This window comes from Tachysurus fulvidraco, chromosome 14 (assembly GCF_022655615.1).
Source record: "Tachysurus fulvidraco isolate hzauxx_2018 chromosome 14, HZAU_PFXX_2.0, whole genome shotgun sequence".
Taxonomy (NCBI): Eukaryota; Metazoa; Chordata; class Actinopteri; order Siluriformes; family Bagridae; genus Tachysurus; species Tachysurus fulvidraco.
Genome location: NC_062531.1, coordinates 8774030 through 8794336, shown reverse-complemented (window position 1 = coordinate 8794336; position 20307 = coordinate 8774030). Strand labels below are relative to the sequence as shown.

Sequence of the window (20307 nt, the reverse complement as noted above, 5' to 3'; positions counted from 1 at the left end):
CTCATTCAAAGGGAATTTATTCATAAACATTAAACAGTTGGTAGAAACAATGTAGATCGGTAGCAGAGTTTAGGAAAATGCCAAATTAAACCAAAACATCTTTGCTGAATTACCAATTACTTGAACACCAGGAAAGAAATGTTGCAGACAGTAGGACAGAAAACAGGAACAAAACAAAAAGGAACAGACAGACATTAGTTCCCTTTCCCTACGGTTTTGGGACAAACTGTGGCAGTCTGTGCTTCTGCCACAAGCTTCCTGAAGATCAATACTCTTCTCCTTCCTCTTCATCTTCAACAGACTCTGTGCCAACCTCTTCATAATCTTTCTCGAGGGCAGCAAGATCCTCCCTGGCCTCGGAGAACTCACCTTCCTCCATACCCTCACCAACATACCAGTGCACAAACGCACGCTTGGCATACATAAGGTCAAACTTATGGTCCAGGCGTGCCCAGGCTTCAGCAATGGCTGTGGTGTTGCTCAACATGCAGACAGCTCTCTGCACCTTTGCCAGATCTCCTCCAGGAACCACTGTAGGTGGCTGGTAATTAATGCCAACCTGGTTGGTGAAATAAAAATTTGAACATCACATTTCAAAATCTTCCGATTAACCAGTTATTGGGCTTACAGTAAATGGTTGAACTAACAAAGTTAACTTCCATAAAAATAAACAGAAATAACTTTACCCAATAAAAATAAATAAATAGACCCTTAATACCATTTCATCATTCCCTCACCTTGAAACCAGTCGGGCACCAATCCACAAACTGGATAGAACGTTTGGTCTTGATGTTGGCAATGGCAGCATTTACATCTTTAGGCACCACATCTCCACGGTACAGCATACAGCAGGCCATGTATTTGCCATGGCGTGGGTCACATTTCACCATTTGATTGGAAGGCTCAAAACAGGCACTTGTGATCTCAGCAACAGAGAGCTGCTCATGGTAGGCCTTCTCTGCTGAGATGATTGGGGAATAGGTGACCAGGGGGAAGTGGATTCTAGGATATGGCACCAAGTTGGTCTGGAACTCAGTCAGGTCAACATTCAGAGCTCCATCAAAGCGCAGGGACGCTGTAATGGAGGACACAATCTGGCCGATGAGCCGGTTCAGGTTGGTGTATGTTGGCCTCTCGATGTCCAGATTGCGACGACAGATGTCATAGATTGCCTCATTGTCCACCATGAAGGCACAGTCTGAGTGCTCCAGTGTGGTGTGTGTAGTTAGAATGGAGTTGTATGGCTCTACAACAGCAGTGGAGACCTGAGGTGCTGGATATATGGCAAACTCCAGCTTGGACTTTTTGCCGTAGTCAACGGAGAGGCGCTCCATCAGCAAGGAGGTGAAACCGGAACCAGTGCCTCCACCAAAACTGTGGAAGATGAGGAATCCTTGAAGACCAGTACACTGGTCAGTCTATGAATAAAAATGGATAGAAAGAAGTCTTTACATCATTACAATAAGTGGAATCCAAGTAGTAACAAAATCCTAAAAACACAATTTCTTTAAACTTACCAGTTTACGGACACGCTCTAGAACCATGTCAATGATTTCCTTGCCAACAGTGTAGTGGCCACGGGCATAGTTATTAGCTGCATCTTCCTTACCAGAGATGAGCTGCTCTGGATGGAAAAGCTGCCTGTAGGTACCAGTCCTCACCTCATCTAAAACACAGATCACAAGTTTAGTCACAACTAATCACTCGGATTCATTTACTACAAGAAATTCTTAATTTTTAGGACAATACAGAAATATTTGACATTTAATCACTTAGTCATCATTTTTTAAAGAAAGAAGTTTATTCAATTTCCTGTGCCACTGCTCATACCAACTTACCAATGACAGCAGGCTCCAGATCCACAAACACAGCTCGTGGCACATGCTTTCCAGAGCCAGTCTCGCTGAAGAAAGTGTTAAAGGAGTCATCCCCGCCACCAACGGTCTTATCGCTTGGCATATTGCCATCAGGCTGGATACCATGCTCTAAGCAGTACAATTCCCAGCATGCATTGCCAATCTGCACACCAGCCTGGCCCACATGGATGGAGATGCACTCACGCTGCGCACACACAATGCAAGAGAAGATTAAAGAAGGTTAAAATGGCTGCTTACCCACTACAGTGGGTTCCAGGTCCACAAATATGGCCCTGGGTACATGGTGGCCTGAGCTGCCTGTATTGAAGAAGGTGTTGAAGGGGTCCTGACGGGAATGGGACATTGATGTGGCTTCCAGCAGCACACCATCAGGTCCCAGGCCATGCTCCAGGCAGAAGAGCTCCCAGCACGCATTACCTATCTGAATGCCAGCTTGGCCCACATGGATTGAGATGCACTCTCGCTGTAGGCCAATAACAGCAGCAATCACAAACTATACTGATATTCAAGCCTCCTCATTTGATGTCTAATTACTTTATTTAAGAACATTCACCCTACCCCATTTTTTTTTATTAAACAGATCCAGTTACACAACATAATGGCAAGGTTGGATTTTTTAAATTCCAAAGTCCTGACTCAAAAGGTATACTAGAAACAAAAATATCATGAGCCATAAAACCCTACATCGGTCTCATACATCAGCACTTAGTGAGATGATTTTCTGAGGATATTTGAGTACTTTTACAGCTCTGAACACTAAAGTATTTAAACAAATACCGCTGTCTACTCTGGCCTGAAATACAGGCTTGCTATTGAATCAAGTTTCTCAGTACTGGATTACTAAATCCACTAGTAATTTCCCACAGATGTACGTGATTTTCACTTTTTGGTTGAATGAACAGTTTTGACTAATTAACAAAAGACAAACTGTCTTATCTTCAGTGTAAACTAAATAGGGTCGACGTTTGCATCGTTTGTGTATACTTGAGATTTACAGGTTCAAATAAAAATTTGAATCACTGATGAGACAATAGAGACTGGAAGTCAATTTGGTGAACGGGACAGGAATGCGCAGTGCCCCTTGTAAAGAAAGCATGCGTGAGAGAGGCAGACAAAATGAAGGACGGAGGTGCGGAGCGCGTGGCGCACAACTCGTGCCTCAGAGCCTCACTTCCTGTTGGTGAAAAATAGGCGTTGTCAAACCATTACAACCTATAAATCTCTCTCTAATTCATGCATGTAGTTAAAAAGCTCTTCCTCGACGATGGATTGGCCTGGGGCAAAGTCTGTTTCGTTTCACAAGTAACTTCCTGAATAAGGAAGTTCAGTTTAAAATGGAGCAAAGGGAAGAGACAGCTGGCAAAAAAAAAACGGCACCATCCCAAACCTCTGTAACGCATGTAAAAGTTTAAATCTGCCTTCATCTTTTTCTTCCTCTTCCCATCCCCCACATCTCTTTACTGAAGGGCCTCAGACATTCCGCCAGTTCCTCCAGTTAACTTTTACAGCTCAGAGAAAGAACTGGTAAATAAATAAATAAAAACCCACCATCTTGTAGATACCCCAACATTTTACCCACCTGTGTGTGGATTGCGACCAGGTTTAAAACAACTCCTATAAATATGTAGAAGGTACTTAAACAACGTATGTCAAATGAAAGTCGCACAAAACCCGTAAGTTTTTATCACGTACTGAAACGTCACGTCCTTCGGACTTTTAGGCCTCGAGTAAAAAAAAAATCAGACAGTTTTGGCGCCTTTTTTTTTTACCTCAGGAAAACGACTACGAATTTCAACAAGAAATAATCATCAGAGAAATATCACACTTACCATTTTGGATCAGTTGTAAATAAGCGCTTTCGAATATGCAAAAAGAGCAAGTTTCCAACGCGAAAGGCGCGTAAAAAGACTTTGTGGCTCCGTCGACTACAGACGCGTTACGTGTCCCCGCCAACACAGCAGTATAAAGAGCAGCACGAGCGCGGTCAGCTTTTATGCTGTGCGCGTGGAGCGGCGCCTCCTGTGCAGCTTCGTCATTGGAGAATTACAACAGCGCCAGTCTGTCCGCCCTCCTATTGGCGCATTCAAATAATCATTTTTAAAAAGAAAGTTTTTGCAAATGTCCAATAAACATATTATGAAATACATTAATATACCGTATTAACCACGTCTAAGCAACTTTTTTAATGTTTATATTAGTGTTTTATTTAAATCGTTAGGCACGTTGTGCGGAAAAGGGGCGGTTCATATTGAATGTCAAATTTCCAGATAGGTGTTGGTTTTACCTGAGAGTTTTCAAACGAGCCTATCAGACGTTCCAACGGTGCAGGGGAAGAGTTGCATTTACAGACCCCTGACCTCAACCCCATGGAGCACCTTTTGGATGAACTGTAAACTTGACATCCGTGCCTTATTTCATTGATGCTCTTGTTGCATGAATAAGCACAAATCCCCACAGACGCCCAAAATGTAGTGGAAAGTCTTCCCTGAAAATTAGAGGTTATAAACAAGGATAGAAGGGACTACATCTGGAATGGTAGTTTTGGAGATATTATTTTTTAAATTATTCTTCCTGTACTTGTGTTTGTGCAATTAAAGGTTCTAGAGCATGTGTAGGTCCTGCCCAGAGGGGCAGATCTATAGTAGCAAATACATTTAAACTTTGTGTTTTTGGCTGGGCATCTTCACACATACTGTTTCATTATTCAACCATTCTATCCCATGGTTAAGAGAAAAATGATTGTTCATTCATTTAAATGTGGTTGGAACTCGTGCAGTCCGACAAAACAAACTTTTAACAAAATGGGGCTATTCAGTGCCAGGATGACTTGGTACCAGACAATACCATCTTTACAACAGGCTGGGTTCATCAGTAATACAGTAGTAAATAACATTTTATATATCAATCATTCAGGCTACCATTCAGGATACCGAGGCTAATCAACCTTTGCATAAATGCATACAGATTTAAAACAAACATTAAATTCATTTGGTAGTCAACAATTCTTTCACAGTAGAAAAATAACTCTTTAAACTTTTAGCTTTCTTCACTTTTAGTTAGTTTGCTTAGACAAGGACTTTAACACACAATCAATATAGAAACATACAAATTCATTGGGACTTTAATGAGACCAGTGATGTACTTATTTTATTACACTTGGTGGTAAACTATTCAACTTACAATTAGGTCAGTCCTGGCACCATACATATTGCAAAACATTACACAACAGCAAATGTCGTTGGCCACTCAAAAAAATGAGCATCTATGTTTATAATACAAATAATTAACAAATATTCAAGATCCGTTTAGCGAACATTTATGTAAATTCATACATTCATTCAGATTCACGTTTGAAAGCACTACTGAAAAAAGCTTAATAAACAGTACATACATGATCGTGATGTTCACGGTATCTCAATCCCAATGATGTACACCAAGTAACCCCCCCCCCAACATTTTCTTATTCATTGCTAGCATCTTAGCTAGCAACAAAGCTTGTTTAAAAAAAAAATCACACACCTAGTAGTGTTAATAATATTTCCTTCACATTTCTTTCTTTCTACTTACTGAACCTTTAAATGTGAGGCAAGGAGTGGGGTTATTACTTCTCTTTAAATAGGCTGGGAGAACAAATAAAGAAGGAAAGGACAGTGAAGACATTGGTGCCAACACAGAAACCTTGTACATTGTTCATTTCCAGACAGAAGCAGTGGTCTTCCTTTATATGTCCATTTTTTTTCAATCATACATCATATTCTTATGTAGAAGAGCCAGAAGACTTGTGGTGTGATGTGTTGAAATATTTGCCCACAAATAAGGGCATTAAGGTATAAAAGCAGCAGCCACTGAAGCACATGTTATTGTATTCCTCTGCATTTTTAGTCTTTAATCAGTAGTTTAAAATATTACACTTTCTTAAACTTCATCCATAACCTCAGACACCACAAAATCACAAGGTAATGGATGGATAGTACAGACATTTTGGCAGACAACAGTGTGCGCCCATCACAAACATGGCAACACAACCAAGGTTTGAAGTTAAAATTATGCAGTAATAACGAAACAGTTGTTAACGTTATCCGAGTTTCCAGTTTGCATCCTCTTCCATGCTAATTACACGTGGCACATAGTCATGGCAACTTATTAGACCAGTTATATGCATCAGCTGCCAATCGGTACTCCAAAAACCAATCCTATTGAGTCTTTGCCCATTTTGTTTCTGGCAGCCATATACTTATTTCTCTCTGAGCACACAAACACCTGCATCACAGCGTTGCGTAGCCATGGAGGTCACTTAAGAATGGGTGATATGGCTGAAAACTGTATCACGATATCAGTGTTTCATATATCAGTGTCGATATCGATAATTATTGATATTTTTTATGACCCATTTAAAATAAAGACCAAGAGAAAAATATATTACATTGAAACATTTCTATTTTAAACTTAACCTTCCTCTGATCATAAACCCCTCAGTTATTAAGACAGAAATGTCAATAACCATGGAAAAGTCAAATAATTAAAATGTAAACATAAGTCTAAAGTCACTATGAACACTTAACAATTATCTCTTAACATTTAAGGTGCAAAATGAAAGAAAATGTAAGAAATGCTTAATAAAGTGTAATAAAATAGTGCAAAGTGTTAAATATAAACATAGAGAAACCTGAGAATTTAGTGCAAGTTTAGAGCTAGGAAGCACTACTGTTCACCTTCTGGTGAATAAAGTGTTTTAAAATATGTGCAGTGTTTTGTAAACATAAATAAAAGTCAGGTAGACTGAGTCTGTAATATAAAAACAAACCTGATACAGTACAGTAACATTGTTTGAAATATACAACCTGCAGAAATATGAAAAAGTAACTTTTCAAGTTATTCTTACCCTAATTATACTTGAAGTTGAACTATTCAAGTATATATTCAGTCCGGTTTTTGTGCTAGGAACACCAGCTGGTTGACCTTCTCTATTGTCTAAAGCTGCCCTGGTACATGTAACAATAAAAATTCTTTCTGAGGGATGCTGGTGGCTAGGATGCACAAGTACTTTTTCACCAGCTGAGACAATCTAGGGAAGTTGTGTTCATGTAGCCTCCACCAGTCCAGAGGGTTAGACTCACTGTCTGCATCAGAGCACATCAGGTACCTTTCCAGCTCACTCTCCATTTTTTGTTTTTCAGTGAGAGGCAAAGCATCATCTTCTTGGCACTGTTTTTTTTAAAAAAGCTCCCCAATGAGTTGCGTTGCTTCTTCTGGCATAGGTGGTCCACTGACAGCTCCTCCTTCTGCACCTTGGTCTGCTGCTCCCTCAGAAGGCCCTGCCTGTGATTGGCCCTGGTTTTCATCCATGATCTCAGACACAGCTCTCATTTGAACGGCCCCTACCTTCTCTGGTCTGATGTATTGGCCTTTAAACCTAGGGTTCACGAAGGTAGCCATGTCAAGGAGATCATCTGTATCAGGGTCAGCATATTTCTCATCAAGATTATTTTTGTCTTCAGCTCTTTTGTGAGCTGAGTGTCCCCCTCATTAACTTTCAGCAAACTGGAGTGGAAAAGATGGAGCACGTACGAGACCATCACATATGACTCCCCAGAAAGGGAGTCTGTGAACTCCAGGAGAGGAGTTAAGGCTGCATGCATTAGGGCTTTTTACACCTGGTCACTTCATGCATTTTTTGTGATCGGATAGCGATCCGATCGTAAAAAGACCAGGTCTAAATGCCCTCCAAAACGTTATAAATCCGATCGTTCAAACCACTTCAGGAGGTGGTCTGGGACGCGTTTCAGATGAAGCTGGACAGGTGTAAATAAATGTGGTTGTTCAAGTCACATACATCAGCGCTATACTCCTCCCAAACAGAAGTACATCACTCACAAGTTATCTTTCACCCAGGTGTCTCATTGGGTCTTAAAATGCACTGCTGCCACCAGAGAAAACGCAACAAACAGTAAATACTGTTTTTTGTAGCATAACTGTCATAACAAGTTTGTTCGACTTCTTTTTGATTGCATCCTGAAAACCGCATACACCAAAGCGTGTTCCATTTCAATTACCCCGGAAATGAGGTAAAATATATTTGCATTTTGGGCGGGAGAAAAAAGATCTGATTCACCAAGACGCACTTATGTGGCCTAATGTAAATGGAACAGTTTTAACAAATCAGATAGCTATCGGAAAACACATGAAGTGACCAGGTGTAAAAAGGCCCATTGACTCAAGGACGTCAATATTATGCCACGTTGGGATCAGGTGCCTGTTGTTTTTGTCAGAAGACAGAACTTCAGTGATGGCCTTTTGTTGCTCTAGGACCCTTGCCCCTATCTTTTGTCTTGAGCCCCACCTGGTTAGTGATTCTGTGACCAGCTGGTGTGTGGGAAGATGGAGACGTTCCTGTGCTTTAGAGAGCGCACTCTTTGTCTTTCACGAGTAAGAAAAGGTAGATACCACTTTCTTGCACATACCTACAGCCCTCTCCACTCTTATCTTTTCCTGCAGCACCTGTAGAAAAACAACACCAGCTTTAATAACTGATTATCTGATAATAGATCACACACAAGAACATGCACACACACACACATAGTCATGTCAGTGTATAAAGCTGCTTCCATAGATCATAATATAATTATAACATATAATCTCAATTACTGGCTAATAAAATCACCATAGGAACCAACATTGATGACGAGCATTAAAATGACAAAGCTCCTCACCAATGGCAGAATGCAAACGATGGCCAAAACACTGCAGCCATGTACAGTTGTTCAGTGAAGTCGCCTTCACTGCATTTGCCCCGCTGTCTGTGGTGATGCACACCATTTTGTCTTCAATCAGACTCCAGGACAACAGTGCCTCCTTCAAGCCTTCTGCTATCACTTCTCCTGTGTGATCTTCGGGGAAATATGCAGTCTTAAGGCATCTGGTTTTCAAACCCCATTCATTGTTGATGAAGTGAATGGTCAAGCTAATGTATGGCTCAGAAGTACAGCTTGACCACAGGTCAGAGGTTGTTGCAAAGTACTTGGCTGATAATATTTCTTGCTACACAGATTCTTTGCACATTACATACAGCTTAGGAATGGCAGTCTTAGAAATGTACTTTTGGCCAGGAAAAACACAGCGCGGGTCAAGCACGTGTACAGTGCCTTGTGAAAGTATTCGGCCCCTTTGAACTTTGCGACCTTTTGCCACAGTTCAGGCTTCAAACATAATTTTTTGTGAAGAATCAACAACAAGTGGGACACAATCATGAAGTGGAACAAAATTTATTGGATATTTCAAACTTTTTTAACAAATCAAAAACTGAAAAATTGGGCGTGCAAAATTATTCGGCCCCCTTAAGTTAATACTTTGTAGCGCCACCTTTTGCTGCGATTACAGCTGTAAGTCGCTTGGGGTATGTCTCTATCAGTTTTGCACATGGAGAGACTGAAATTTTTGCCCATTCCTCCTTGCAGAACAGCTCGAGCTCAGTGAGGTTGGATGGAGAGCGTTTGTGATCAACAGTTTTCAGTTCTTTCCACAGATTCTCGATTGAATTTAGGTCTGGACTTTGACTTGGCCATTCTAACACCTGGATATGTTTATTTTTGAACCATTCCATTGTAGATTTTGCTTTATGTTTTGGATCATTGTCTTGTTGGAAGACCAATCTCCGTCCCAGTCTCAGGTCTTTTGCAGACTCCATCAGGTTTTCTTCCAGAATGGTCCTGTATTTGGCTCCATCCATCTTCCCATCAATTTTAACCATCTTCCCTGAAAGAAAATATAAAGAGATTATATAGAGCATGTCTATGTCAATTAGCTATGACTTATACAGATGATAACACTACAAAGAGTGCATTAATAAAAACCTGCAATTTAAACTGTAGTCAGCCTTATTGTTGGAGATGCATTACATGCTGTATTATTTGCAGTGTTTATCTACAAGAACGCTACTATGTATTAAATCCTACACATTCAGAAATTGAGCCTGGTGGGCATAAAGTTTAAATCTTATTGTCATTACACATGTACAAGTACAACATATGCAAGTATGCAGTTTAGGTCTAACCAGAGTGCAATAGCAGCAAGTGCAGGATATACATTGTTTACATGAGTTAAATAAATTAAATAAAATGGTAATATAGGAATAATTTACAGATATGTATGTACTATGAACATAAAACAGATGGCTATTACTATTAACTGAAATTTACAGAAGGATATGTGCTATAACAAAATATATGGCTAATACTATAAACAGTAATTTACAGATATGTGTGTATTATGAACATAATATACAGATGGCTATTACTACTGTATAAACAGAAATATACAGAAGAATATGTACAATGAACAATATATTGCTATTACTATAAACAGAAATCAGGTACACACACACACACACACACACACACACACACACATAAACACACACACACACACACACACACACACACACAGGTAAGTTAGGCAATGGTGAGCAGCAAAAAAGAGCAAGTGTGCAGTCCATTTGCACAATAACGAAGTGTGAGGTGGGTGGGTGGGGGTTAACAATGTAAAACAAACTATTCAACACAAAATACAAGTAATACAAAAATGAAAAACATTTTCTATAATGAAGCAAATAAAATGTCAGAACTAAAAGCTAAACTGAACGTTTGTTGGCCATGGGAGTCACACTGGTCCAGTGGCTCCTCAGAGTCCACCTAACACACACACACACACACACACATACACACACACACACACACACACACACACACACACACACACACACACACACACACACACACACACACAAAGTCTAATGTTTTCAGGATACCCAATATACATCATGTTAATGTTGATATGAAATAAAACATTTTTAGTAAGGTTAAAGACTATAAAGCTTATCTAATTATCATTTTATCAGAGAGGAGAACAGTATTTGAAGAAAGAAAGTATCAGTCAAATCTGAATACTAGACAAAGAAGAAAAACAGGTTGAGGAACACAGGGATGTACAAAGTATATTATTTACAACAGGTCCACACTTGAATTTCACGCCAGAATATATATATATATATATATAATTTTACACAGACAGATTCAAACTTGTGGACCACCTCACAGTGTTATACAGGCTACGTGTGTGTGTGTAAGTGTGGTTTGTAATGAAGCAAGAATTTACCAGCTCATATGATGTCTCAACCATCTTAAGTAACTGTTGTCAAATAGATGATGAACAACACCGACTACAGAAAAGAGCTTCTGGGAAAAAAAAGATCTGCTGCCTGCATCAGATCAACGCAGTTGTGTGTCTGCAAAATCTCGGATGCCCAGACAGTTGGATGGGTCTAGCTGACTGTTGAGAAAATCACAGCAAGCCCTCTTCTCACCTGAAGAAGGTGAAAGAAAAAATAATACGTTTTTTTAAAAAAGAACACAGAAGAAAAAAAAGAACAAGAAAAGCAAGGAAAGGTATACAAGTGTGTTTAAGTGTGGTTTGTAAAGAAGCAAAAATATACCAGCTCATATGATGAATCAACCATCTTAAGTAACTGTTGTCAAATAGATCATGAACATCACCGACTACAATGTAAATTTCATGCATCAAACACTTCATACATCAAACTATTTCTATAATTTGCCATCATCAGTCATGTCCAGACTTCTGATGTACAAACGATTCCACTATCCCCAAACACAGGTATTCACCATGATTCCATGACTGAAAGCTGAAGCCTCTTCTGCCTCTTTTCCACCGGAAAGAACCGGGTGCTGGTTCAGAGCTAGCGCAAGAACTGGTGCTGGTTCAAAGTTGGTTCCACTGGCGAACCTTCTAAGAACCGGTTTGCCTTTCCACCGGCTAGAGAGCCATCACAGCGCCGAGTGTGACGTCACTGTATATGTGTCACGTGTCCCAGCAACGTTAGCGCAGCAGCTGCAAACACAACAACAATGGCGGATGTTGCTTGCTGTTAATGCCCATGGCTTTGCGAACCTACATTGGCATCCAAACGCGGCGAATAAAACGTGTACGTGCAGCTCCATGTAATATGTATAAACGGAGTTTGTAATCGATAAAGTACATAACGTTATTTTATCATTAACACAGAAAAAAATTTAGCCTTAGCATGTAGCTACCTACACATTATCATGTGTGCTGATAATGTATCATATTGCGGTAAAGTAAAAGTGTATTAAACATTAGTATACTTAAGGTACGTTATCAAATGCGCTAACAGTAGCCCCGCCCACAGCTCCCGCCCCAAGCGGTTCTTAAGTCTAGATCAGCAACGTTTTGGTGCTACTTAAGAACCACTTTTCCTGGTTCGGAGCCGGTGCTTTGGCGGTCGAAACAGAAAGAGCTGGTTCTAAATTAGGCTCTGGCTCCGAACCAGCACTCGAACTGCCTTGGTGGAAAAGGGGCATTCTTGGATCTGCTGTACTGAAGTCTGTACTTGGATATGCATTTATATAAATTTAACAAAGGGCCAGTAAGCAGGAAGGGTTTTTATTTCCCCCAACAACACAAGCAACAACAAAGGTTTAACAAACGATGTGCTGTTTTTAAACAGTGCAGTGGTTGTATTCATGAGTTGGTAACGGATCAGCAATACGTGTCATTGGTAATCCAATGGTAAAGTCTTCTCATATATGATTAACATTACTACACCATTTGTACGTATGGACTGCAAAGCTTTTTGAAATATCCATGCTCACACTGTGTATGGTCTACCTGAATTTCATCACATTTGACGAGCTTTTCCACTTCACTCTGACTGAGGAGCATGAACTCTTCATTTTGCACCACCTCAGAAAAGAGCTTCTGGGAAAAAAGATCTGCTGCTTGTATCAGATCAACGCAGTTATGTGTGTCTGCAAAATCTCGGATGCCCAGACAGTTGCATGGGTCAAGCTGACTGTTGAGAAAATCACAGCAAGCCCTCTTCACACCTGGAGGAGAAAGAAAAAATAATATTTTTTTAAGACAAAGGAAAAAACAAAGGAGAAAACAAACAAACAAACAAAAAACAACAAGAAAAGGTGAACAAGAAAGAAAAAATATGCTTTATTCTTGGATAGACTTTTTTTTTTATACAAGGGTTTACTAATAGGCCCAAAAACCCTATTCTAGACATGGCAAGGAAACCCAAGGAAAATCAGAGCCCACATTATGTTCCCAGGCTGACAGTATAACAATTTAAACAAATGCATCATTCACTGTGTGCACAATTTACCCAAGTAAGCTGCCACATGCGCTTAAACTTACCAAATGCAAATAACTAATCGCTGATTCTTTGTGCTTGTAGCAACCATTAAATTTTACTATAAGAATATAAATATCTTTATTATATATAATATAATCCCTAAATAAAATGCCATATGCATTTCCTATGATGTTCAAAGTGAGACTGTGTACCACCTAACCTGCACTGAACTAACATAATTCCATGTGTACGGCAAACATTTCACAATTTCTACTTGCAAATGGAGAGCGGTTAAACAGTAACGATAGCTTGCAGTGGATCATTTCCTGTTGTTTGCTCAAAATTACAGACTTGTGCTCATCTCCATCATGCAGAGCCCACTGTGCTTCTGAACTAAGAGCTCTGTGAAAACAGATCACCTCCAGCTAGCAGCTGAGCACCATATGGCTGCCATTTTCCCCTTAAGATCCGAGTTTAGATTAATACACAATTTAGTCACTGCATATACAGTATTAAACATCAAATATAAGCTCACTGAGCTGTTTTTATTTCCCCAATCTTCAACTGTCCAGTTTCAATTAGCCTGTGCCAACTGTAGCCTGGCGGAAACCTGGATGTGGACTGATGCTTTTGTAGCTCATCTGCCGCAAGGTTTGGCATGTTGTGCATACAAGATGCTTTTCCTGGAAGAATGCTTTTTTCATGCAAGAAGTCTTGCTAAAATCTTCTGCTATGCATCTGTCTGAGTGTATGCACTGAGCTGAAGTGAAGTGACATATGGCTAAGTTAGGTGACCCATACTCAGAATTTGTTCTCTGCATTTAACCCATCCAAAGTGCAAACTTGCTCAAGGTCACCTCAGTCGTGGCCGGCCCGAGACTTGAACCAACAACCTTTGGGTTATGAGTCAGACTCTACCCATTAGGCCACGACTGCCCCAACTATTACTATGAATTTAGTGCATAAAGAATGGCTGTGAGATATACTTTGAGATTTATGGTGAGAATGGGAAAAAGAAACACACTTGAATAAAACAGAGAAAGGTTTCAAACAACCTTTACACAAGGTAGTAGTCCAGTATAGATTTGAATGTATATAACAACTGTCAGTTCTACTTTTAACCCATGCCCAGATACTAATAAAATAAATAAATAAATAAAAAGGCAGGGTGACAGTACAAACTACATGATGTTTCAGTCATGTGGGGGGGGGGGGATTAACCTATCTGTATGTGACCTTTTGTCTAACACACACTCAGAATGTGGATGATATTAGAATTTATTTTCTGCACACAGAGAATAGTGAGTCATTTTGAGTTAGAATACAGCTCCATCCACAGTAGTTCTCTCTAGCTCTGCTGCTCTCAATATAACAATAAACAATTTACTCACATTATGTTGTATTTAACAATACAGCAAACAAATTTAAAAAAAAAAATCCTGAACTGTAATTTATCCGGGAAATTATAGAAACTTTAGCAATACAACATGACTTTGCTTGAATTTAATATTTTGTGATCGTATAATAAGTTTAACATCAATTAAGAATGTGAATATCATCGAATAAAATTAATGGAAATCATTAAGTAAAACAGCATAATACAGATTGCGATAAACATTTGCAAAACATAGTAAATGCTATATGACAAACAATTACCTGCACACAGAGCAGTGGAAAGGAGAGAAAAGTGAGTCATTTTGAGTTAGAATACAGCTCCATCTATTTGAGAAAACATTTCACGTGATTAGAGATGGGAAATGGCGCACAATTAAAGATTATTGCATTTATGCAAACAGAAATAAGACTATCAAAATTCCCAGAAATATGAACAGAAAACACTCTAAAAATCAATTAGTATCCACTGTGTGCAATCCCTTACATGCATCGTCTAACATTCGACATGAAACCCATATGTTTAACTTTTAACACGGTGCTGCAACAGAAAGGACTCACCAACTGCAGTTCTCTCTAGCTCTGCTGCAGATTGTTCGAACTCAGCCCGCTATAGCGCCACTGGCACGGCCAATAGGAAGCGCGATCAAATTACAGCAGGATTTACTTAAAGAAGCCTCTATAATATTTATCCCGTTACATACAGTATATCTCATGCCTAATGTTGACATTTCCCTCACTCTTGTTTAGATAGCTATAAATGTTTTATATAATTCTACATATTTTAGGCTAGGATAAGCAATCATAGGTTCTGCCTAATGTGGTTTTTAGAGTTCTGAGACATCTTGTACTGACAGGTATAAGAACCAGCAGCATAACCAAAACTATGTGTGGTGGGTGATGTTCTGTCACATGACCTCAGGAAGCCATTTTGTGAGTGTTTACCTTTGAGTTGGAGCAGGCAGGCAGCGGGAAGCAGCTCCTGTACATTCCCTGTGTAAACAAAGTCCAACAGGATCTCCATGGTGGAGGCTGTGAGACCCTGAATATCCACAAAGGACTTCCCCTTCTCTGCCAGTTAGACAGAAAAAAAGACAGAGGACAATTGTTTAAATTCAGTACTTTAGATACTTATATAGCTGAGATGAACTTTCCAATCTATGTTGGAAAATGTGAACCATTTTTGTACAATGGCATATAACAATGGTTAAGATGTGGGACTGCTGCTCTGAAGGTGTGAGCTCAAATCCCAGGACCACCAAGCTGACACTCCTGGGGACTTGAGCAAGGTCCTTAACCCTCAACTAGTTACTTTTATAAATTAGAAAAATTAGTTATATCACTCTGGATAAGGACGTCTGTCAATGCCGTAAATGTTAAAATGATAGGCTGCGTTTTTCAAGAAAAAGAAAGTAAGACAGAGAAAGAGAGTCTAATGAGGAGATGACTGTTTATCATGGACATAACATGACAACAGGATATATATGGAGTGAGAACAGGAGCGAACTTAGGGTTGCCATCCGTCCCGTGAAATACGGAATCGTCCCGTATCAAATCAATACGGGACGCGATTTGTCCCGTATTTTACATAGGTCCACATTATACATGCAAATCACCCCAAACGCATTGTGTGGAGACGCGTCCTATTCTGCCCCTGATTGGGTAATATTCGTTGCCATCGTTGGTTTGATTCGTTTGATTTAGGGTTACGGCCGTGAATCACGGCCAATCAGAGTCAGAGGAGGGCGGGACGCCGCCTCGCCGGTTCTTTTGACAGAGTCAGAGTGACCGAAAATCCATATGAAACGATGGCATCTGATACACTGATATACATCCACTGATGTTATTATGTTCATGATGTTAATGGAAGATCTTTTGCAAGTTATAATTACTAAGTTATGGATCTGTTAACTTAATAATAAGTTAATAAAATATGGTTCACATCTCACAAGTTCCTCCAAAAGCTTATTTTTTGTGTTCTCAGTCACACTTTGTTGGCGTATATTTATTATTGTCATAGCTGTGTATGAAATATGACCATTAAGTTGTGATAGTGAGAAACTGAGTGCATCTGTTCACACTGATTTCAATAGCAGATATCTTATTATAATGTCCATTGGTATCAGTGGTGTACTCTAGTTTTTTGTAGTGAGTATACTGTGATTTTTTCCCACCTCCCAGCATCATACGCACCCATACTAGAGCGACAACCCATAGGCACCACCACACTCACTAATGCATAAAATATTCATCTACATGTAATTTAGAGCATTATTAAAGACTGTTTATGTGTTATCAACAATTCCAATTTATTGTAAGCAACAAAAGACAGTCAGCTGATAAAACCTGTGCTCCAGGTCCCATATTCATATAACATTTAAGGCTTAATGTAATCAGACAGTTGGCAGCACCCTTTGACTTTCACAGTAGGAAAAAATATAGACTATGAAAGTCAATGGGTGCTGCCAACTGTCTGATTACCAACATTTTTCAAAATATCATCTTTTGTGTTAAACAGAAGAAAGAAACTCATACAGTTTTGGAACAAATTGAGGGTGAGGAAATAACACAATTTTCATTTTTGGGTGATCTATACCTTTAAGAGCTACATTTAGCCTTAAATGTTATATGAATATGGGACCTGGAGCACAGGTTTTATCAGCTGTCAATTTTCAATGTACATTTAAGAGTGAACAATAAACACTTGTTCAGTTGTATCACCAACACTCTTTCATTGCAGAATATTATGAACTGAATGAACTGGTAACAAAGCTTTCCAAATACATTTGTACTTGGGTTGTGGGTGAAATGTCACCTGAAGCTGCAGTAGCTTTAGGCGCAGGCTTCCGAATACACAAAGAGTGTAGTTTGAGCCTGCTTTCGTTTCATATCTTCTTTTACATTAGTTAGTTAATTTCAAATTTGCGCCAAAAAACACCGCCAAGCAACTGATTTTCCTCCTTGGTAGGTGACGTCAGGTCAGATCAGGTCACAGGCCACGGAAGCCCCAATAATCCAAAAACGTTAGTGATTCGCAATCGCAACCACAGTTTGTGTTCGCAACACAGACGGGGTGAATTTATGAATGACAGTTCTGTCACAAAACGATATTGTTACGTATCCTCACGCTTTTTAAGTGGGTCTGTGGTCATCGTGGCCCCAAGGGGTGTGGCCCCCGCTGCGGCAGGCGTCCCTTTTTTTCTGTATTGAAGGTGGCAACCCTAAGCGAACTTGTATCTTGGCTCGTTTCACAACATAAAATCTAACAATAAACTGTTAAAATGTTGTTCATTAATACATTAAACATTATAATCATTAGCAAATCTCAGGGGAATAAGTGGAACGACAAACTCCAGACCAAGCTGTCACACTTAGATTACACTCACACACACACGCATGCAGACACACACACACACATGCAGACACACACACACACACACACACACACACACACACACACACACACACACACACACACACACACACACACACACACACACAAACGTCTGCATTACATTCACACAGCGTGTCATGCTATTCCAAACATGCATTTCAAAGCCGAGTACATCACTGCTCATGTCATGAAAATAAAACCTTTAATTTTTTTTTTAAATATTTGTGTCATCTATTACACTGAAAACAGGTTATAGTGGATAGTTTTTTGGGAAATAAATTTTAGATGAAAGGATTTTTCTAAGAAGGTCCACCTTTAAGGAAAGCCCTTCCCTACTACTAATACACATAAACCTCATGTACAACTCATAAACCCTGTCTGTATTGTTTTCAAATAAACAGCAAGTTACAGAAAAGTGGGTCAACTAAACAAAGTATGTAAGGTAGTTATGCACCATGACTGAGCTTTAACATCTTTTCTACAGGCTACATTAATTTATATTGCCCAGAACCACAAACATCTTTCTCTTGATCTTTAATGCCTTTCTTGCTGAGAAAAGTCCACACAATTTCCACCATGCACTTTGCATGTCATTTGTTAAACACTAAAAGCACATTTGTAGTTGCATTTTTGCCGTATTAGCAGCATGTTTCATGTACAGAATCGTATCCAAATTAAACAGAATTATACGATTTATAGGGTTATATATCATTTATATTCTGTATTCCCAATTTTACTGTATTTCTTGTGACTGTATTTAATGTTTAGGAAAATGTGGTCCTGCTGTAATCTTTGTCAACATGTTTACAACATTACTCAAATTACTTCAGCAATAAAGACTTACTGTGAGCAAATTAAGTCTGAAAATGTTCAAGTCAGGAGACATTTTAAAAAAAGGAACAAAATTTATAGAAAAAATATGTTAGTCCAGGCATAATTTGTGCAGTAGCAGGATATTTGTTTTTCCTATTGTTAATAGTGACATAAAATGCATATGTCTTATGTGTTTATGTTAAACCAGAGCAAACTGGTTTCCTATTCTTTGATAAGCACACTACTTAGTTATGCTAGTTAGGTTCTATCTTGGTTTATTTCTGCCTATCAGATGTTTCTTGGCATGTGCATTTACAGCTAGCAAGCTGTATCTTCTGTATTTACATTTACGGCATTTGACAGAAGCCCTTTTCCAGAGCGACGTACAAAAGTGCTTTTAAGTCTCTATAGATGAACACATTAACACTGGTTCACTAGGTTACAGATTTAGGATACCACCAACCTAAAACTCTGTTCAGGTTTTTTTAAACATAACAAACAAGGGAAAAGTGCTAGTTTTCAGGAAGAGGAAGGTCTTCACCCGTAGTTTGAAGATAGCCAGTGACTCAGCGGTTCAAACATCTAGGGGAAGTTTAGTCCACCACCTTGTTGCCAGAACAGAAAAGAGTCTTGCTGTATACTTACCTTTTATCCTGAGAGATGGTGGAACAAGTCAAGCAGTGCTGGTAGCTCTGAGGGTGCAAGGTGCGGTGCGAGGAGTGATTAAGCTAAGAGGGAGCTGGTCATTTTTTGGCTTTCTTGAAAAGCATCAGTGTTTTGAATCTTACAGCTTACTGTAGGTTTCCACAGGAACACCAGTAAATACTATAAAAAGGAGATGGGTGTGGTCTATGATTTTCTATGGATGACATATTATCTGACTATATTCAAAAGCTGCCAAGCAGACAACTCTTTAGTGTGTACATAAAGAGGTAAAAAGAAAAAAGATAGATGTTTGCAAATACAGTGTAAATACTATCTATCACTATGATTCAGCTCCAAGGTTTCAGCATGCAAGCCCATGAGTACAACTAGCATTCAGGTGATTCTCACCACCCCTAGTGGTTAGCAGAGGTGACACAGGTATGAAGATTTGTATTGCCTTAAATAGAAAACACTAGTCATTTCCGACCAGTTCTTAACTACAAAGTAGGGTCAGATTTTTCTATCCTTTGTGCTTACCTCACTAGTGAACATGGCATGGAAATAATCACTACAGGCTGCCAGTGCAATGTGGTGGGCAGGAAAGTCTGTGTTCTCCACTCTCAGGGTGATGTCACACAAATTGTTGCTCTTCCTCAAGGCGTTCATGGCATTCAGGATGGACTTGGCGTGTGAATTGGTCATGATGTCCTTGGGCGCCATGACAACAAGCGATGGACACTTCCACAGGCAGTGGAGGATGGTGAAGTATGTTTTGAATCTGTGACCATAAAATAAAAGAGTTCAGTGAAAAATGTCAATTCTTTCTCGCATGCATTCTGAATACAGCTCAATGTAAGATGGAATGGATTGGAATGGAAATGTGTCCAATTCAATCCGATCCAATCTGATACTGATCAAGAAACCCATCACGGAAATGCTGGGTACGAGGCAGGTATACACCTTGGATGTTTATGCATACACACATTCACACCCAGGCACAGTTTATCATAGCC

The 20307-nt window shown here is 39.4% G+C and overlaps 2 protein-coding genes across 7 annotated transcripts; both read right to left on the bottom strand.

The window, feature by feature from the left end:
- tuba5 (tubulin alpha 5) lies at positions 1-3863 on the bottom strand. 2 transcript variants are annotated; one of them, XM_027166437.2, is made up of 5 exons: positions 3707-3863; positions 1839-2061; positions 1518-1666; positions 738-1418; positions 1-559 (listed from the first exon to the last, which is right to left on the bottom strand). In XM_027166437.2, exons 1-5 carry the CDS (start codon positions 3707-3709, stop codon positions 266-268), a joined length of 1350 nt encoding a protein of 449 aa, XP_027022238.1. In that variant the 5' UTR covers positions 3710-3863; the 3' UTR covers positions 1-265. The 2 variants fall into 2 exon arrangements, with proteins under 2 accessions (XP_027022238.1, XP_047678880.1); XM_047822924.1 differs by lacking the exon at positions 1839-2061 and adding an exon at positions 2115-2340 and having other exon boundaries at positions 3707-3834.
- Positions 3864-9221: 5358 nt separating this feature from the next.
- On the bottom strand, positions 9222-20014 carry LOC113655753 (kelch-like protein 12). Of its 5 annotated transcripts, none has more exons than XR_007144781.1 (5): positions 15388-16065; positions 14707-14769; positions 12579-12796; positions 11028-11235; positions 9222-9629 (listed from the first exon to the last, which is right to left on the bottom strand). XR_007144781.1 is itself a non-coding variant. In XM_047822888.1 (5 exons), the coding sequence occupies exons 1-5, from the start codon at positions 20012-20014 to the stop codon at positions 10469-10471; spliced, it is 630 nt and encodes a 209-aa protein (XP_047678844.1). In that variant the 3' UTR covers positions 10390-10468. The 5 variants fall into 5 exon arrangements, 1 of the variants encoding a protein (XP_047678844.1); XR_007144780.1 differs by lacking the exon at positions 15388-16065 and adding an exon at positions 15004-15294; XM_047822888.1 differs by lacking the exons at positions 9222-9629; positions 11028-11235; positions 14707-14769 and adding exons at positions 10390-10564; positions 19832-20014 and having other exon boundaries at positions 15388-15513; positions 15699-15705.
- Between the last annotated feature and the right edge of the window lie 293 nt (positions 20015-20307).